Genomic DNA, 19,240 nt, shown 5'->3' with positions numbered 1-19,240 from the left:
GTGTTCAAGATGGAGACACAGACGGGAGCGGACATGCGGATGATGGTGATCCTGGATTTGGCGAAGATCCTGTGCGTCAATAACAAAACACAATGTCAGTTCAGTGATTGAATCTGCTTCTATACAGCGCAACAGCAGTGGATCTGGGACTTCGAAAGGTTCCTCATCAACATTGTCTTGGCACAAAGCATTGAGTCTCGATCAACAGTTCAGTAACATACTCTGCAAAAAAGATGTTTTATAATCAAGCATTATATATAATATATATGTATGTATGTGTGTATGTATATATATATATATATATATTATGATGCTGACCTTTGGAACAACCAACTTGGATTGGAACTTGCAGTCCAGCTGACCTGACACGTGGTTTTACTCAAACTACATAATAAAATGGGGAAGCCTGTTATAAACATTGAATCTATACTTAATTAAGCTAATGACGTGTAATTAGCTAAAGTTATTAATACTACAAACAATAACACACAGATATTGGCTAGGGCCTGGGGTAAACTCGTTACATACAGTAGGCCTAGACCGATGATGGCTTTATGTTTCTTTATGTTTAATAAATTAAACAGGTAGCACGGCTTACCTTCGCTCTCTCCCTTTTGGCGAATGCATTTCGTCGTCTCTTTGGTGGAGGACTCTGCACCGGTGGACGTGTTTGAGTCGGCGTGCTGGCTTGTGCTGGCTTGTGCTGGCTTGTGCTGGCTTGTGCTGGCTTGTGCTGGCTTGTGCTGGCTTGTGCTGGCTTGTGCTGGCTTGTGCTGGCTTGTGCTGGCTGGGTCTCGACAGTATTGTAGGCACAGCATCTGCGTTCAGTTTTAAATTCTTTTTGAATCTCATTTCCTTGGCGAGCATAGTTTGTTCGAAACACGATCTCTCTAAGTGCTGCCCACAAATCGTCGGTTTCATCGGCGCACTTGTCTTGTCCATAAACGCAACATTTTACCCTCTTTTGGCTACAGAAAGCTAGATTTGGAGACGGCCCCACATCCCCATACAACACATCGCTTCACAATTATCCTTGGCGATCGATTGTTGTCCATTCTTTCTTGTAATAATTGACAGCAGTCTTTGCTGGACGCTTCAACGCAGATGAACACTGGCGGCGGCTGTAACGAAGACGAACACTGGTGGCGGCTGTAACGCTAACGCAGACGAAAACTGGCGGCGGCTGTAACGCAGACGAACACTGGCGGCGGCTGTAACGCAGACGAACACTGGCGGCGACTGTAACGCAGACGAACACTGGCGGCGGCTGTATTCTACTTGTGACGTCATCGCCCGAACATTGCCGAAGTGGATGCTCTCGGCGCAGCGATCGATTGTTGTTAGCGGAAGTCATTTTTATGCTGTTATGATCGTGATTTATTACGAATACATCAATATTAAAAATATATATATGGCACATTTCACAATAGATATGCAACCTCTATCATATACCAAGCCCAATAACACTGACGAAATATCATTTCGTAGGCCCTTTAAGAATATCATACAAAGCATCTAAAGTTGACAGGTTCACTCTTGAGCTTCAAAAAAGTTCAGAGGAAAAAAGAACACACACATAGTAAAGTCTGCACGTCACACATTTATTGCTACCTTGACCTTGTTCAAAACTCAGACAGAAAGGTATAGTGGAAGAGCATTTTTTACTCATAAAGCTCATATTTTATTCATATTTATAAACTTATATAAAGCTTACTTTGCTCTCAACAGCATTTTAAAACTGGAACCTGACTTTAACAGCGTTGAGTCTGAGAGGGGGAGCCCAGGCAGGTTGTTCCGCCCCCATCAGGTACAGGGTTATCACAGGTTCTTGTCCGAGTCTTCCTCCCTGATGCACAGGATGACCAGGGCCCCCAGCATGACCATGACCCATCTGTCTTGGTATCTGTCCAAGAAATATTAAGAGGGTTTTAGGCTGAGTTTGAAAAAAGGATATAGATTTAGAAACAGGCTATGTATGCATTACTCTGTCACATCCTTGGAAATGGAGAAATGTCCCTGTAATTTCTCTCGGCCAATTCATTTTTTTCTTCTTTAACTGCGACCAAAAGCTCGATCGATCCACACAAATTTCCCCAACCTTTGGCTGCCACAGTTTTCGCCTTAGGAGGCTGAAATTTGGAGGTCAAGAGTGTTTGTGTGAACATGTGTAAACTCCCAGCGAATACAAATAATAGGCAAAGAAGTGGATTGTTGGTGGAGCTGAGGCACGGATGACGCAGCAGAGCAGACAAAACGGCTATAGCGACCTGTGAGGGCATCCATCTGTCACTCAGAGCGTTCACACCCTTAATTATGCATTACATTAAGCCTTAATATAATTTAGGCGGGTAGGTCTACGTTATATAAAAATTCACACCCCGTACAGTTGTCATGAATAGGGTAATTATCTTTAGAGACCAAAACTGTTTCTCTTGTACCCGGCTGTAAACGTTTTAACATGGGGGTCTATGGGACTCTCGTTTTTGAAGCCAGTCTCAAGTGGCCATTCGCGGAACTGCAGGTTTTGGCATCTCGTGTTGGCTTCAGTTTGCAGCCTCGTAGGTCATACCCGTCTCTTTCTATCCCTCTCTTTGTCTGTCTCTACACTGCCATCTTTCAAATGAAGGCACAAATTCCAAAATGTATCTTTAAAAAAGAATATATATATATACTGTATATAAATTAGTATGTATGAATATATGAAGCTAGCAACAGGAGATGTTTAGCTTAGCTTAGCATGAAGACTGTACACAGGAGGAAAGAGCTACATTTAAGCAAATAGTTCTAATGTGTTTATCTCCACTGTTTTTACTTATGACAAAGTTCTCACCTCCCCTCAGAGTCTCTTCACAGGCCGTTCCATGGTAGCCTGACTTACAGATGCAGTTACAGGAGGTACCCGTGAGGACAGGGATGCCGTTGTGCCTGCAGGGGGCGCAGCGACACGAGTCAAACTGCTGCAGATACTCATCCCAGCCCCTCTCCAAGTTGGCCAGTCTCGCACCTACATGGTCAGCGGCTGTGCTGAGGCGCACTAGCTCATAAATTGGCATGGTCTATGGTCATGAGGGCGAACGGACAGGGACAGGAAGGGGACAACAGTTAATAAAAAAGTAGATGACCACACCGCAAACGCACAAAAGCAGTGTAAGATCATAAATAGAGAATTTTAGTATAACTTGTTTTCTTTATATTCTGTTTAGGAGTGTGTTATGTCAAATCTTCTTCCAGTAAGTCACCTCATATTCGATGAGTGTTGGGTTGTATTTAAGGGACGCTCCCCAGTTCCTGTAGGTGTCAGGGTTCCTGATAGCCAACAGGCCACTGCTGCTGTATGTGACTCCCCCCTTCACTAGAGTAACAATGTCCTCAATCATAGCTGAATTGGAGTCCTTGCCTACATTTCAAAGGAGAGAAAACATAATCACAAACTCTGATTACACATTACTGCAACAATCCTTCATATCAGGTGTCAGTTGAATATCAATAGTTACAAATAAACTCAATATCATTTCAATGCCTCACCTTTACTATATGATCCTTTTTTAGTGCATGAATTCCCACCCACTTTGAGTTGTACTGAATCATAGCTGCTGAGAGGATAGCTTAAACCAATAGAGGCACCAAAGCATCTCCCAGCTTGTTTACCCTCAATGTCTGTGAGAGGAATTAAACAAAAGTTACTTTACATTACATTTCATATTAGATAACATTGATTAAAAAACTGAAAAGCCCACAGTACTTGATTCTGCCATAGACGTTTTGTTGACGACTACAACATATTCGAGGGTTCCTCCCATAGCTCCCTCTGTGACATAGTGGGTGCCAAATGTGCTGAAGAAGCGGGAGTACATCCCAAAGTCATACTGCTCTGGGAGCTCCATGAGTGAGACGTAGAAATCTTCATGAAGCATCAACTTATTACTTCTCATTTTGAAGTGGGCTGTTTGCACTTTCGTCCAAAGCCTGACAAACCCTAGGTCCTGAGGATCAAAAGGAAAGTTTTTATAGATTAGAGTGTTTTTTTAGTATAAAATTGTTATTATACTGACATTTCTTTTATACAACTGTAACTTATTTATACAGCCAAAATAACACTCAACATTAATTAAAGGAGTTGTGTGAATTGTGGGTGATAATAATAATAATAAACTTTATTTGTATAGCACCTTTCATACAAGAATTGCAGCCCAAAGTGCAATTATTGTATGATATGTGTGATACACATATTTGCTTTCTTGCTGGGAGTTAGATGAGAGATTGATAAAACTCTCATATTTAAGTGTTAAATATTAGGCTAAGCTAGCAAACTGTTAGATTAGCTTAGCATAAAGACTGAAAACAAGGGTAAACAGCTAGCCATGGCTCTGTTCAAATGTAACAAAATCCCCTCCAAATTTGTGTTAACTTTGGACAGAGCCAGGCTAGCTGGTTCCCTCTGTTTACACTCGTTATGCTAAGCTAAGCTAACTGGCTGCTGTGAGTAGCTTCCTATATGCAGTACTGGACAGGCATCAGAGGTATCAATCTTCTTGTCTGACTCCCGGCAAGAAAGCTAATACACAACATTCCCAAAAATAATAATGATATATTTAAAATAAACAACACATTTAATTGCACTTGTTATCATGTAAAACATGTTGGGTCATCTTTCGGTCAAAAGATCATACCTGGCTTTTATGTTGCGTTATGTTCTTGAGAAACTCAGATTCGACACTTGCGGTCAGTCCCACTTCCACATAATAGATCCCAACTGAGACGCCGCTATTAGAAGAATCCATAGTTTTCCTTGCTTTCAGCAGGCTTACCATATCTTCATAGTATTCCTGAGAGCCTTCTGATGTAGCTTGAGCCTGCAATCGGTTAAACTTCATGTAAAAACGTCTTAGTTCAAACAGCCCATTTATTAAATTACTCATAGAAAAAAAGTCACAACATTACAATACCACAAAACGGTAGGTATGGTAGTTGTAAGGTTTCCTGTAATTCTTCTCATCTTCATTGTAGTGCAGGTTCTCACAGAATGCGTCATAGATGAATTTCCTCCATTCACCATTATAGACATATTCACACTTTCCTCCAAAGTATTTTGGGTCAAGTACATGATCCACAAAGCCTCCAGTCAAGACGTTGTAGCTATAGGCAAAGTAGAATAATTCAAATGAGATAATAATCTCAGAGATTTAAATAAATGTCTGTTAAGTCACTATCTACTGCCGAATAAGGTAACACAAAGGTGATTGAGCCTATGGCCCACTGATGAAAGCCTTTGCATTTGCAGTTTTACGAACTGGGTGTTTGTGGTGACATTCATGCCGAATAAATCTCAAGTGGCGATTGCTGGAAAGTGAGATCCAAATGCACACCTGCATTTACCGCTTATCGCCATAGGTGCCACCAAAGAGAAGGAAATTGAGATCTCCGAGATTGAAGATCAAATGACAAACATTTATATAAATAATAGTCTTATTTATATATATTTCCGATGTTTCAAAGCAATGTTATAGGCAAAGAATAGTAATATTTTTATGTGATGTCCTGGTAATTAATTTGCATTGCTTCCAAAAACTTCCTTTCAAGTGATATACACTTTAGAACATGATAGGTAAGCAGTATTTACCCCTGAGTGCCACGTTCAGCACCAGGGATCGGTAGTATGGTGGAACACTTGTCATCTCGCCGGCTGAAGTCTTCACAGCCATCTTCGTCAGAAAAATCCTCACAGTCTGACTCCCCATTACAGCGAAGGGACTGGCTAATGCAGCGCCCTGGATGGACAGAGAGACAGATGTACTTGTACTGCTTGCACACACCAAGAGGCAGAGCACCTTCAGCTTAAACAGAATGTGTTGTGTGAGCAGGAGTTGATGGGACTTGCCTGTTTCTTTGCAGGTGAAGCTCTCTCCACAGTAATCTGTCACCAGACACTGGGTTGTAACTGTTGGACATGCCAGCTTCTCCCACAGTGTCTCAAGGCACTCTGTGCCACCAAACTGTGAGGGCTTCTCTATGTATCTGAAACGGATCTAAGAGAGAGTTCCAAATGAGTCAGCACTTAAAATCACTAAGTATATCCATTTCTTTTTACTTTACTATTGTTGGAGTATAGATTAATAGTTACATATATTGTTATGTTCAGAGTGGTGCATTTAAAATCATATCAATTCAATAAATATGCATTTCTAAATTCCATATAAGTAGCTATATATAGCATTTGATATGTAGAGTAGGGCTGCAACTAATGGTATTTTTCATTATCGATTAATCCGCTGACTATTTTCAAGATTAATCGTTTGGTCTAGAAAATGTTAGCAAATAGGGGAAATGTCCATCCCATTTTCTCAAAGTCCAAGGTGATGTCTTTAAATTTTTTATTTTGTCAGTTTGAAACCCAAAGATATTCACTTTAATGTGATATAAAACAGAGAAAATCATTAAATCTTCATATCTGAGAGGCTGAAAACAGCATTTTCTGACATTTTCTTGCATGAAAAATTACTTTAACAATTATCAAATTAGTTGGCAATTATTTTCTGTGGAGCAACTAATCATTGCAGCTCTAATAAAGTGTCTACAAGTGGTTCTTGGAGCTTAAAACGTAAGGAACATTGTAAAACCAAGGCCATCTTTTATTGACCTTATTGGAGTAGAAGTGCTGATTAAGGATAGGCACTGTTCCCTTTGGACCTATTGATTATCTCTTCCATATATTATTGATCTGAGCTACCAGACAGAAAATTGTCTCAACTCCAGTGTCTCTAGAGAGAGTTCTAGCTTTACTATTGCCAGATATTACACAAGGCACCATACGTTGTAATCATAATTTTCATTCAATATCTTAAAATGACTAATTCATGCAACATATTGAGAAAAGAACATTACCATTTTGTCTGTGCAGGAGTTACAAGGAGTCCAAGATGACCAGCTCCCAAGCTTACAGTTGATGGGTATCGGTGTGTTTACAGCTCTGGCCCTCCTCGTCCCAGCCCAACTAACCCCGCTAAAAACAGCATTATTATCTCAGTTCCTTTTGTAATAACCATATAACCATATATTAAATCACTGTTATCAAGTGAATGTAAGAGATATTGAAGTGAGGAATACAGCACCTTTTATCAGCAGTTGTCCATGGCCTCCTGGATGCATTCACAACTGGGCAAAAATTGACAACGAGATGCAACGTGCATGAAGTCAAGAGTAAATTAATAAATGTCTCCATACTGAAAAACATTAAGATTAAAATGTCACATCACAAAACAGCCGTTGTGTTGTGACTTCTATCACTGCAGTCTTGACCAACCACAGTGAATGATTGATCAAGAGTAAACACATGCTCTTGCAACAGTTGTGAAAGTTGTTTTTTTGTAATGCCCTATAGCCCCCTCAAACATTTAAATCCAACCAGAACATGCTGTCTAAATAAACACAAACACTTTTAATGTAACAACAGTAAAAGTACTTAAACACCTCAAACTGAAACATGAACATTTCGTTTTTACATTTTTTATTATTATTATTATTATTATTATTATTATTATTATTATTATTATTATTATTATTATTATTATTATTATTATTATTATTATTATTATTATGATGATGACAATATCACCATCAAATACCCTTGCCTCTTTCAACGGCACTGAGTATCGTTATCGCTTCTGATTTGTCAATTAAACAGCACGAACGCGCGCGACCGCGCGTCATCAGGTCACGCGCAGCCCTCAGGTGCGTCTCAGGTCTCGCGGCGTCGCTTTCAAATTGTTTGTTTTAGCATTATGTTGGATTCATCTCTCTAAATGTATCAACGGACCAGACAGCTTCCACTTCACCCCAGTTCGGACCGCTTTCCAACTGTGAACACATGAACAGTGATGAACAGAACAGGCTACAATGGAAGAGGTAACTTTTAAAGATATTTTCCTGAGTAACTTTGGCTTGAAGACCGTTAAGTGATAGCTACATTTAAGTAGCCTTCCTACCCCTGCCCTATGCTAGCTGTTACCTCATGTTTAGCTAATACACTTTTTGTTTCCATTAAGGTTACTGGTTTAGCCAGTTAGTGTATTAAGGGGTTGGGTCACCCAAATTACAAAACAATGTCTCATTAAATTCTAATGGTATTTAGCTTTAACCATGCAGATAGTTTTGGCTTTATTTGCCCAGGTTTTCAGATATCTATCTCTGAGATATCTGCCTCCACCTCAAACGATGGCTACAGTTTTTATTTATTTTGTGGTGCTCACAGCATTGATACGGTTCATAAACAAATTCACCAGCATCATCCTCTCTTGGTAACATGTTCTGTAGACTAACATTATTCTCATAATTTATTCATCCAATAATTTCGTGTTTAAAGGATTACTGTTTAAAGCAGGGGTCACCAACCTTTTTGAAACTGAGAGCTACTTCAAGGGTACTAAATAATACGAAGGGCTACTTGTTTGATACAAACTTCCTGAATAACGTAGTTGCACGCCTTTTTTAATAATAATAATAATATTATCATTAATAATAAATATTCATGTATGCGGAGAGAGAGGTGACGTTCCACGTCCCCAGAGCCAGCCTCTGCTGCCCGGGTCTGGTCCGTCGAGGTCCCTGACCATCACTGCCACCCATGTGACAGCGCACCCGACCCCAGCGGTTTTTCCCATGAGTGGTGGGCCCACAGGATGGATGGATGGGAGGCACCACGTAGCTTCTTCGGGCTGTGCCCGACCGGGCTCCGTGGCAAACCCGGCCACCAGGCGCTCGCTGTCGGGCCCTCCCTCTGGGCCTGGCTCCAGACGGGGGCCCCGGGCTTCCTCCGGGCAGGGTCTCTCCTTTCCTTTCCCTTTCTTTCATGAAGTTGTTTTTGAACCAAAATCCAAATCTGAGGCCATGGCTCTCAGCAGGAAACCGGTGGATTGCCTACTCCGGGTAGGGGATTGAGCCATTACCCCAAGTGAAGGAGTTCAAGTACCTCGGGGTCTTGTTTGCGAGTGAGGGGACAATGGAGCGAGAGATTGGCCGGAGAATCGGAGCAGCGGGGACGGTATTACAGTCACTTTACCGCACCGTTGTGACGAAAAGAGAGCTGAGCCACGTTGAAAGGAGCCAGTTGAGGTGGTTCGGGCATCTAGTAAGGATGCCACCTGGGCGCCTCCCTAGGGAGGTGTTCCAGGCACGTCCAGCTGGGAGGAGACCCCGGGGAAGACCCAGGACTCGGTGGAGAGATTATATCTCCTCACTGGCCTGGGAACGCCTCAGGATCCCCCAGTCGGAGCTGGAGGATGTGGCCCGGAGAAGGGAAGATTGGGGTTCCTTACTGGAGCTGCTGCCCCCGCGACCCGATCCCGGATAAGCGGTAGACGATGGATGGATGGATTCATGTATGCAAAGAAACTGTCTGATCACATATTAATGTTAATAATTCCTCACAATAATTATTAACAATGATTTACCATGGTAAGAAACGCAGATATATTTAAACATTACTTATTTATTTATGTTCTCAATCTATTTCAACATTTGAAAGTCAGAGTTATCACATCTCTGATATTTTTGTAAATATCTTTATTGACAGTTTTGTATGAATGAGCACATTTGTAGAATTTTGTTCAAAATCACACCAGTTATATTTTTGTACAAAGTCGATTAAACAACTATTATCATTTAAGCTTTACTCCGGCTCTAAGAAAGAGACGTTCAAAGACAACTTCCATTCCCCTCCATTAGACTGGGGTGGATGCAGAAATCTTAAGAGACAGATAATTTCAGAACCTCAGCATGTAAAACTAAATCTAGGGAATGAGTGAGAAATGTTTTTTGTAATTTTGGTAAACCAACCCTTGAATTATGTTGTGTCAGCATTGGGGTTTGGCTCCCAAATGAACCATTAAAGTAAATTCTCTGTAAAAGTAAAAACATTTCTATTAATCTAATGATTCTTTTTTTTTTTTTTTTAATGGAGGGACTGAGCAACTTCAAAACTCTGAGGGCCAAGTTTCAGGAAGAGACCCTCCTGGCTCAATCCAAAAGTAGGCGACCAGCTGTTGCAGAGAAACCCAAACACCCTCCACCTTCCGGAGGTCACTGTTGCTCCGTGGTCGGCAGTATTAATATTGCTGTTGAAAACAAGAAACCAGTGGTTCCCCGGCTCATCTTCAGAGATGGGCTGCTAACATCTGGAGGCAAACTACCAATTTCCTTTCCACCACAACCTCAGCAGACCTCCCCCTCATTCCAGCCGTCTAATGGAGATTCCACCACATGGCAGTCCCTGAAAGACAGACACATGCCTCTGGTGCTTCCTGTCCTGCCTGTAAAAGAGAAAAAGACAGAACTGCCAGCCAAAAAGGAGCACACACTAGAACTGGAGCCAGGGAAAGAAGTACTGCCACAAACTAAAATCAAGAAGAAAGGTTTGCTGCTCCCTTTCAAGTCAGCCAAAGCTTCAAAGGTCAGTGCAGAAAATGGAGAGGAGCCTACTTATGCCTATTTGACCACCAGACCTTCCAGTGATCCAGGCGAGTTGCCCTCTGTGGAAAAACAAACCACAGAAGACAGGGTTTCACTCCAAAGTGACCAATCAACCACTGAGTTCCCCCTCTCCAGCCCAGATATACCAATCACCCCTCCTACTGCAGAGACAAGTTTTGACTTTGACAACAAAATTATTAGCACCTTGGAGAAGGCCAAGAAGAGGTTTTCACGCAGGCAGATGTTGATTTCTGCCAAACCTAAGAGCTTCCGTTCCACTGACTATGTCTCAAGAGACAAGGTTTTGCTTTCACCGCCAAAGAATATTGTTGAACCCCAGCTACCCTTACTCCCGCCAGTCTGTCTTCCACACCTGGCTTGTCTATCGGCCCGGCCTTTCTTCAAAGCCAACCACTTGGCACACAGTAAGTTACATTCAGTGATGAACATTTTTTGTCTGTGTCAGACACCTTGTATCTTGTACTGTTTATTCAGATAAGATTTCTAATGCATTTGTGATATTATATTTCTCAATGGCTAGAGTCTGCAATGAATAAGCAGTTTGGCAGGGATAAAGCTCTTCCCTCAGTCAGGACTGGCGAACCTCATCCATGCTCTGCTCCTCGAAAGAAGCCTTTACCTGACTTGAGGTCACTGGGGCCATTGCCATCAAAGCCCCCCAGACCTCCATTAGTGGATCTCAGCTGTTACCACCGACTCGCAGTTAACGGTGTTTTGACTTACTTTTCATTTTTTGCTTTCCTTTTCCGTAGCTGTGCTTTACTTGACCTTTGTTCCCCCAACCCCCGTTTTGTAGCTACAGACTGTACTATAATGTCAAAAGTTGTATTTTACTTGAACCTCGCTCGCTGTGTATTATCCCTACTGCGGTTTACATTATACTTATTTGTGGTTAGCTTGAACATCTGTTCTATTGCTGATTTTGGTTTCTTATTATAGAGGTGTCACCAGGTCTTAGCGAAGCACCAAGTGAAGAGCCAGAGGCTGAGCACCCATCCATCTCCCACTCGGCACTCGACGCTCCAGAGTTTCCAGACTTTGAGAGTTGTGAGATGGAAACAGCAGAGAGTGAATCTGTTGACATTGGTGCGCTAGAACTGAAGACCTTTGACTTAGTCAGCACTGAACTTCCTGTGCCAGACTACTGCAGGGGCCCCGATTTCGAGGATCTGCAACCTGACATATCAATGTGCGATCCTGTAGAGCTCCTTATAAGCGCCGTCAACCAAGATCTGAATCTTGGCAGTCAAAACATAATGCCCCTTGATCCAGCCAGCTTCCCTGAACCAATAAACCTTCCAGAGTTCCCAGAGTCTGCCATGTCAGAGCAGTGGTCTCAGACCGAGGAGGTGAGCATAGATCCTCTTTCTAGCACTCAAGCTGATGAGACTGACCTGGGATTTGCTGAGTCCCACTCTGCCACGCAGGAAATGGACGATGGTAACCACGCAGCATTGAATGGGATACAACCACATCCTAAGTGAGTTTTGTACTACCTGCAATCCCATTTTGATCCAATTGTTTCACATTTTAGTAACATTTCCTGTCGATTAGAATTTGATTGTTTCACTCCCCTCCAGTGTATCCCAACAGGACAGTTACTATGAAGCGTGCGATAATGTGTACGAGGATGTCGAGAACATCAACAAATTCATCTTTGGCCAGATATCGTGTAAACCAAAAGGTGGTCTGAAGAGTAAGTTACTTCATATAGTGTTTGAGATGTAAGGCCTTTTGCAGATCTTTGTTTAACTTCCTTGTTCACCATTTTCACAGATCCATATGCTACCCTCCCTCTGGTAACTCATTTTTTTATTCAATCTTGAGTATATTTTCATCTTTAGTGAGAACACTGCTTCACTGTTTAACAATGATCTGTTGGTAAATAAAAAATCATCTGTATTTATTTAAAGAAGGAAGAAGGGTCTCTTTACATTTGGCCCAGAAATCCGTGGTATGTCATTTTTTGTTTTTCAACTATACAAGTCCTGTGTTTTATAATTGACATCGGGTTTTGCCTGACGGAAGGCAGCCATTGATTTTCCTCTTCCTGTGGTATCAAACTACAGGGGCAGTTTATCAGGAGAACATGCTCATCTGGCCCATAATCATGTCCACAGGTATGTGAGACATGTCTCCTCTCATACAGCCATGTGTTTGTTCCCTCTGTTTTCACATTTGTTTGTTCTTGTTCATATATTTATTCTTTGGTTTTTTTACTAACTAACTAATATGGTTCCATTTATATTCCAGCTGGCCCATGTAATCTTTATTGAAAGTAAGTTTTCTCTTTGCCACTGAACGGTCAGATTTGTTTTCAGTAAAGAACGGCAAAGTCCCAACACTGCTGAGCATAAAGAACAGAAGAAGAGGGAAAAGCAGCGACTGGAGAAGGAGAAAAAGGAGCAAAAAGAAAGGGAGAAGAAGGAAAATGAAATGAAGAAAAAGTTCAAAGTAAGTTAAAAAAAATACTTAACTGAGCAGGTAATAGTCTTGGAGAGCTTTTTTTTTTCTTCTCCTTCTATAAGACTTGTAATGGTCAATTTTCATTTAGCTTCATTGATCCATTGACTTTTTTTTTTGACATTTTAAAGAATATATTGGTATCACAATGGTGGTCAATGAAAAGCAGTAAACCATGCTCTGCTTGGCTACTCTGAAAAGAATCCAAACCACAGCCTGAAATGTTACTGAAATGTTGACTCAAGGTGACCGGTGAAGAGGAGGCCATGTACCACGCCAAGGTGATGGTGGCTAGCAAGATTCGCAAGAATGACCTGCCAGTAAAGAACGGGGACACGGTCGGCATCATTCGCACCACCAACTGCCCCAAAGGCAAATGGTTGGCCCGAGACGCCAAACATAAGTGTGAGTTCAGACGCATGTTGTTTTTGTTTTGAATTGAAATTAGGATTTTAGATATGACAATGCATTGGTGTTGATACCAGGTTGTGTCCCACAAGATTTGACCTAAACTTGGAGCCTAAGCATGTGTTAGCTTCACCTGAATGTTGGACTGAAAGTAGGCTAAGAGTAACTTCTGATTACAATAGTTGTAATGGGAATTTTCAACAGAGTATTTTCTTTTCAACAATATACACCAGTTCCTTACTGTTTTTCTCTATCGTATTTCAGACGGATATATTTCAGTGATGAATGTAGAACTTAATATCAAAGAGATGCTGGAACTTGGCAAGAAGGCCCAAGCAGCTGGACGAGGAGGCAACATGGAGGGAGATACTATCAGCATTGGGAGCAGGTACTGGGTTCCTCACTGATAAAAATGCTATGGTTTCTTAATTAAAAAAGATTAATGGTTCATAACTCTTCTTTGTTTTGCAGATCCTCTAACCACCCTGTACTAACAAGCAGTTGTAAGTATCATTAGCCTCTGCACAAAAACATTAAAGCGATGGTTGGTATCTTTTTGAAGTGTGGTTGTATGAGGTATTTATCCATATTTGTTGTATAACTACAGTAGATGACGTTCACGCCCTCAGTTTGGCGAAAACAGACCGGAGCAACGCAATCTACTGCTGTGGTCGGAGCAGCAAAATGTATTTTAGCCATCTAAAAGAAAGCCCGGCTTAAAAACAATCAATTTAAATTTAAGTGTACACTATATTTAAAAAAATAAATCTCTGCTTTACCTTCCCATCAGACAGCCCCTTTTCAACGGGGAACTGAAGCCGTTATCTACAGTATACAGTACGTCTTAGTTAGTTTGGGTGAATCTGAACTAACCCTTTAAAACACCAGTGGTGGCCACGCCATCTACTGTAGGTAATGCACTGAATATGGATAAGTACCTCCATACAACCCCCCCCCCCCCCCCCCCCCCCCCCCCCTTAAAGATCCGATCCCTTTAAAGCTCTATGGTTCACTTACTATTGGACTGCTTGTACGGTCACCTCTAACGCCTCAACAAGCACTGCATTCTAATAAAGACAGTTAACTGGTTTAATGTGTGGACTGATGAACAGTTGCACAGAGGCTGGATACTAGAGACCCACACAGCGCACTGCCCGGCCTTAATAACTTAGTCGTCATCTGCTTGATGTGTTGTTTTATGATTGGGAAGGAATTCCATGTAAGCTGAAGTTTTTAGTTTCCACCCTGCCAAATGTGTATCAGCATGCACACTGCTTAATCAAATTTAATAAATATTTCTGCAGTCACAGATGACAGTGAGGAGTGGGCATGTGATGAGACCATCTCACCCTCCAATGAAAGCCAGTAAGTACTGTCCTTTACTGTGGCTTAAAGTTGCTTTCAAATGAGTGTTGTTTCTAAGACGGAAACCACTGACCACATAAGAGTGCATTTTAGTCATTCCCTCTGAACCATATCTTTGAATTTATGTGGCATACAGTATATATAATTATTTTTCTTTCTCTTCATTCTGTATAGTAGCTTTACGCATCAGACTGCCTCCCTACCCGAGATGTGTGAGTACATTTTTATATCCGGTCCAAGTGAAAACATGACAACAGAACATGGGTTCCCCCCTCTCAGCCTTCTGGTTTGAAAGGAAAAGCAAGCTCTGCCTGTGGTTGCTTTAGGTTATGCATTGATGTATGGTACACTATAAAATGCCTTTTGATGTGCACTTTTACCATGCCGCTTCCTTCCTCCCTCCCTCCCTCCTCTCTCGGTCACACTGTCCTCAACCCCCATCCCTCCCTCACCTACGGATGGTTCTGCCCTTCATGTGTTCGCTTTGACAGCATGTGGCCATATCAGCGTCCATCACACTCTGAGCGATGCCAACCATGAGGACTTGCACACACAGTAAGTCTCAATCACACAGGTGTCAAAGCGGATACCTTGACACGTTTGCCTTGCTTACCCATATGTACATAAATCTTTTGTTATTATTCAGGTGTAAAAAACGCCATGATTGACATGTCTGTGCGTCGGTTATGTTTCTTCAAATTGATTCATATCATGGATGGCCACAAGATAACATTGCCCATTCTGTTTGCAACATGGGACTTTGAATTCATTAACTAGTTGTTTCATCGCCCCCACCAAGTCAGCGCAAGGTTCGATTTCATTCTGCATAATAATTAGCGAGGTGCTTCTAGCGAGACAAGTGGCAGCTGGATTTCTTTCAAACCCTGGAAACTCATAAAATGAAGCTTTAGAACCTCGTGCAAGTGTTAATGTCCTCGTGTGAAAAAACAATGTTTTACTTTGTATTTCAGTCGCTGTTCATTGTTCAGGTTGTAACATGCTGTATGTATCAGCCATAGATTGCATTCATTCATTCACCCATTCTGATTTTCTAATGTCCCCCAGTTAAAGGGGGGTGTTGGTAGGGTTCAGACAACTTAAGTTAAAACATAAAATAAGAGGGATATAGTAAGAGGATGTGAAAATATATTTCAAAATTAATTGTATGCCAATATTTTATCAATTTGATCCTTTGAAGGCACGAAAGTTCAAACACAATAGCTTTTGCATTGGATTACACTAAAGTACGGGACACGCCAATCTAGTGCTGCAATCTAGGATATTACATTTTTCTGGCGTTCTGAAAAACGCAGCAAAGCAGAGTTGAGTTGAGTTTTTGTTTTATTTTAGCATGACACCATCCTAAAGGATAGTGAATACTATCTTCTACACAAGGTATTATATATTTGTCGGAAAGAGATTTTAAGCATGGTGGAAAGCATGACAATCTTGTTTGAGCTCTACAACAAATGGCCTAAAAGCTCGTTCAGAGCTGGAAATCAGATGCTTCAAAGTCAGTATTACCAGATTTGGATGGCGTCCAATACTTTAAAGGTTCAATGTGTAAGATATGCCAGAATTTAAACTTAAAGGATGAACTAACATTATCAACAGAGTGTGAAGAGGTAACAGTGTTGACGTTATGTCAAAGACGTCTGTGTGATGCAGAGATATCTACTGAAGTTAGCATGCTAACTGACTAGCGCCGGCCCGTCCAGTCTAGGAGGCGATAGTGAGTCAGTGTAGCTCCAGTCTGCCCTCAGAGCAGAGGGAGAAGAAGCCGCCTGACTCGGTGACTGATGGTTTGTCAGCATCACGTCCATGATCCCTGCACGTTTGATAGTTTGTTTTGATTGAATCCAAAGTGGCAGAAACAAGCAAAGGACTCTCATCCCTCGCTTTGTTTCCAATGCTGGCAAGAGGCTGCCTCACTGGGAGCAGAGTGTGCGAGAGGGAGACGGACAGATCTTCCGTTAGCAGTTAGCGGATAGCACTGATGTAGCCGACTCCAGTGGATCGTCAAACTTTCTGTTGCTGCTGTTACACAGGTTAGACCCAGCGCTCCATTGGCCCGCTGTTACTCCTCGTGCTGGGATATTCGTCGGCCGTATCCGAGCTGCTGAAGCAACTGCACACTCCTCCCAGGAAGCGGTACTATGTTGGTGCTGAATAAGAAACAAAAAGGGGATTTCTTTCCCTCGTCTCTGCCCTGGAACCAAGTCAACATATAAACTATCAAAACATAACGTTAGACGGACCGTACAGCCCCAGTGCCACAGTAAACACGGATATCTAAACGTGAAGATTATAAGAGAAGTGATATTTAGATTGACTCTGAGTTTCAGCGGTCTGCTCTAATGAACTTAGAATACCAAAAATATGACAAACTACTACAACTAAAATATAAAACGGTTAACATACTTTGGTAACTGATGGTTTTTGAAGTTAGTTCATATGGAGCCAGTTTAGAGGAGAACTACTGCCCTCTATTTATATGGGGCAGGTGGTTCAGAACTACACATTGAACCTTTTAATCGGGCACAACCTGCCCAATAGTCATAAAAGTAGCCCAAAAGTATTGAATGAGTCCCAAGTGAGATATAACATTCAGTTAAAGACACATGCAGCCTTGTTGAAACTATGCCTGCATCTGGACACAAACACTGATCATAATAAAGGTAGTATATATTTCCAGGTTACTGTATTGGATTATAATATATTGTATAGGTGCTCCCTGCCCCCTGTAGGCCACTGAGGAGAATGGAAAGTAATCGTTATAGTAGTAGAACAAGTCCTAACAATTGCTTGTCCCAAACCTTCAGGACCAGACACGAGGCCCTGCAGAAACTAGCCATCTTCTTTCAACACAGCAAAGATGTGTTTGATGACATCCCTGATGGCGCTGGAGCGGCTCCTACAAAGTACAGTATTCTCTTATCCATGACCTCAGACATTACTTTATTGAAAGTTATCCTAAATCAACTTATGGTGTCATATTCAAAATCTACAATATTTAACCTTGTCAATGATATTAAAATGTTTTCTCAAATGAAATGTTTTCTCTCTCATTTCATCCTTCTATCCTCTGCAGTGCTGAGCCATCAAGTAAGTTTACATACTTTTTCCATGACTCCACTGTTGTCATCACTTGTGTCACTCTCTAATGATGGTGAAGCTAAGAGGAGGGTACTTACAAATATCTTTAAGGACTCTTCAGGTTGGCGTCCTGCCTGTAATGGAAAATAACTTGTGTCTATATCTGACTCGTGTAACCTGGAGACGTGGTGCAGAGACGCTTCAAAGTTAATGTGACATTTGTATCTGCTCGTCTTTATCCAGACTTCTTGTGTGCTGTTGAGGAGCTTCCATATCCGTAAGTGTTGACTGATTTCCTCCTTATCAGCAAGTAAAGCTCTCCTCTGTTTAAATGTACACGAGCAGAGTACTCACAGATTTTGCAGAAGAAGCACAGCCAGTCCTTCAAGTTGTTTTGGCTTTTTGCTCATGAACTCCGATGATCCTTTGTGTTTCGTTTGTACGACAGTGAACAGGAGGTTGACTTCACAGAACTTGAACTCCTTCCTCCCCCGCTGCTCTATGCTGACACCATCTGATTACCACATCGGCTGGAGCAAGTTATGTCGGGATGAAACTGCACAGTTCACTTTTGGGATTGATTTGAGAAAAGAAACTCCTGATTGGAGCTGCTGATGGGACTGTACTATAATTGTGATCTCACCTTTTTTGTTAAGTTTGTTCACGTTGTGTTGTACACTTCTCTGATGTTACTGTTAACCGGGCACAAATTGAATCATTGCTCTTTGGAGCAATGACATAATGTATTAAATTGTTCACTCGTAGATGCTCAAATTTAAGGATTTGTTTGTAAATGCGTTCTTTGCTTTTGGATTTGCTTTTGTCTGTTACATCTAATAAATATTTGTTATTGATTAATGTGTTTGATATTTTGTTCCCGATTGACCACAGAGGTTGTCTTGAAGTCATGAGACTGTAACTTGTTTATTGCTGTTAGCTTTTTACTTCTGGCCATGGCATTTACGCTTCAGAAATCAAAAGTGGTGTTCATTTGTGAAGATTATCTTTGTGGACAAAAAGTGTAAGCATCATAAACTTTGGTTTAGCTTAATATCCGCAATAATCCCAAATCTTAATGAAACATTCCTTTGGCTTTTTGTCTTGGGAACCAGCGCAATGCTATTTTCAGAGGCGGCCTAAAGAAAACGTTGTTGCTGCATCACTATATTCACCCTGTTCAGCACTTCACTCTCACTGTATACTTTTTCTAAGTGCTTGAAATTTCATTACACTTTTCAGGGTTTTCATTTGTCATGCTGCACAGTCTGTATTGCATCGTGTCACTTTTGGTTGGTTTTCCACAGAGTAGACTTTTCACCAATGTATAACTTCAGTAAAGAGAAACAGCACTACAATGAACACAGCACATGTGCTCTTATTCCTCAATCTTTTTCATTATCTGGCTGACTTTGCTTTGTGAAAT

At 41.4% G+C, this 19,240-nt stretch overlaps 2 protein-coding genes across 5 annotated transcripts; one reads left to right on the top strand and one right to left on the bottom strand.

Moving 5' to 3' along the window:
* Nucleotides 1-1,751: 1,751 nt before the first annotated feature.
* On the bottom strand, nucleotides 1,752-7,219 carry c8a (complement component 8, alpha polypeptide). Its single transcript, XM_029453978.1, has 11 exons — nucleotides 7,110-7,219; nucleotides 6,883-6,991; nucleotides 5,879-6,026; nucleotides 5,621-5,768; nucleotides 4,947-5,136; nucleotides 4,671-4,853; nucleotides 3,743-3,983; nucleotides 3,526-3,657; nucleotides 3,240-3,397; nucleotides 2,831-3,056; nucleotides 1,752-1,903 (listed from the first exon to the last, which is right to left on the bottom strand). The coding sequence occupies exons 1-11, from the start codon at nucleotides 7,217-7,219 to the stop codon at nucleotides 1,752-1,754; spliced, it is 1,797 nt and encodes a 598-aa protein (XP_029309838.1).
* A 471-nt stretch (nucleotides 7,220-7,690) lies between these two features.
* LOC115022598 (uncharacterized) lies at nucleotides 7,691-18,675 on the top strand. Of its 4 annotated transcripts, none has more exons than XM_029453643.1 (19): nucleotides 7,691-7,902; nucleotides 9,953-10,889; nucleotides 11,006-11,194; nucleotides 11,425-11,965; nucleotides 12,066-12,181; nucleotides 12,262-12,284; nucleotides 12,399-12,439; nucleotides 12,555-12,605; nucleotides 12,795-12,939; nucleotides 13,194-13,353; nucleotides 13,621-13,744; nucleotides 13,828-13,859; nucleotides 14,661-14,721; nucleotides 14,899-14,933; nucleotides 15,213-15,276; nucleotides 17,544-17,642; nucleotides 17,813-17,826; nucleotides 18,061-18,094; nucleotides 18,266-18,675. In XM_029453643.1, exons 1-19 carry the CDS (start codon nucleotides 7,894-7,896, stop codon nucleotides 18,333-18,335), a joined length of 2,745 nt encoding a protein of 914 aa, XP_029309503.1. In that variant the 5' UTR covers nucleotides 7,691-7,893; the 3' UTR covers nucleotides 18,336-18,675. The 4 variants fall into 4 exon arrangements, with proteins under 4 accessions (XP_029309503.1, XP_029309502.1, XP_029309504.1 ...); XM_029453642.1 differs by having other exon boundaries at nucleotides 7,692-7,902; nucleotides 9,956-10,889; nucleotides 14,896-14,933; XM_029453644.1 differs by having other exon boundaries at nucleotides 7,692-7,902; nucleotides 12,807-12,939; nucleotides 14,896-14,933.
* Nucleotides 18,676-19,240: the final 565 nt, after the last annotated feature.

This window comes from Cottoperca gobio, chromosome 17, assembly GCF_900634415.1.
Source record: "Cottoperca gobio chromosome 17, fCotGob3.1, whole genome shotgun sequence".
NCBI lineage: Eukaryota > Metazoa > Chordata > Actinopteri > Perciformes > Bovichtidae > Cottoperca > Cottoperca gobio.
The sequence above is the reverse complement of the archived record's forward strand: the minus strand, read 5'-3'. Positions and strand labels throughout refer to the sequence as shown.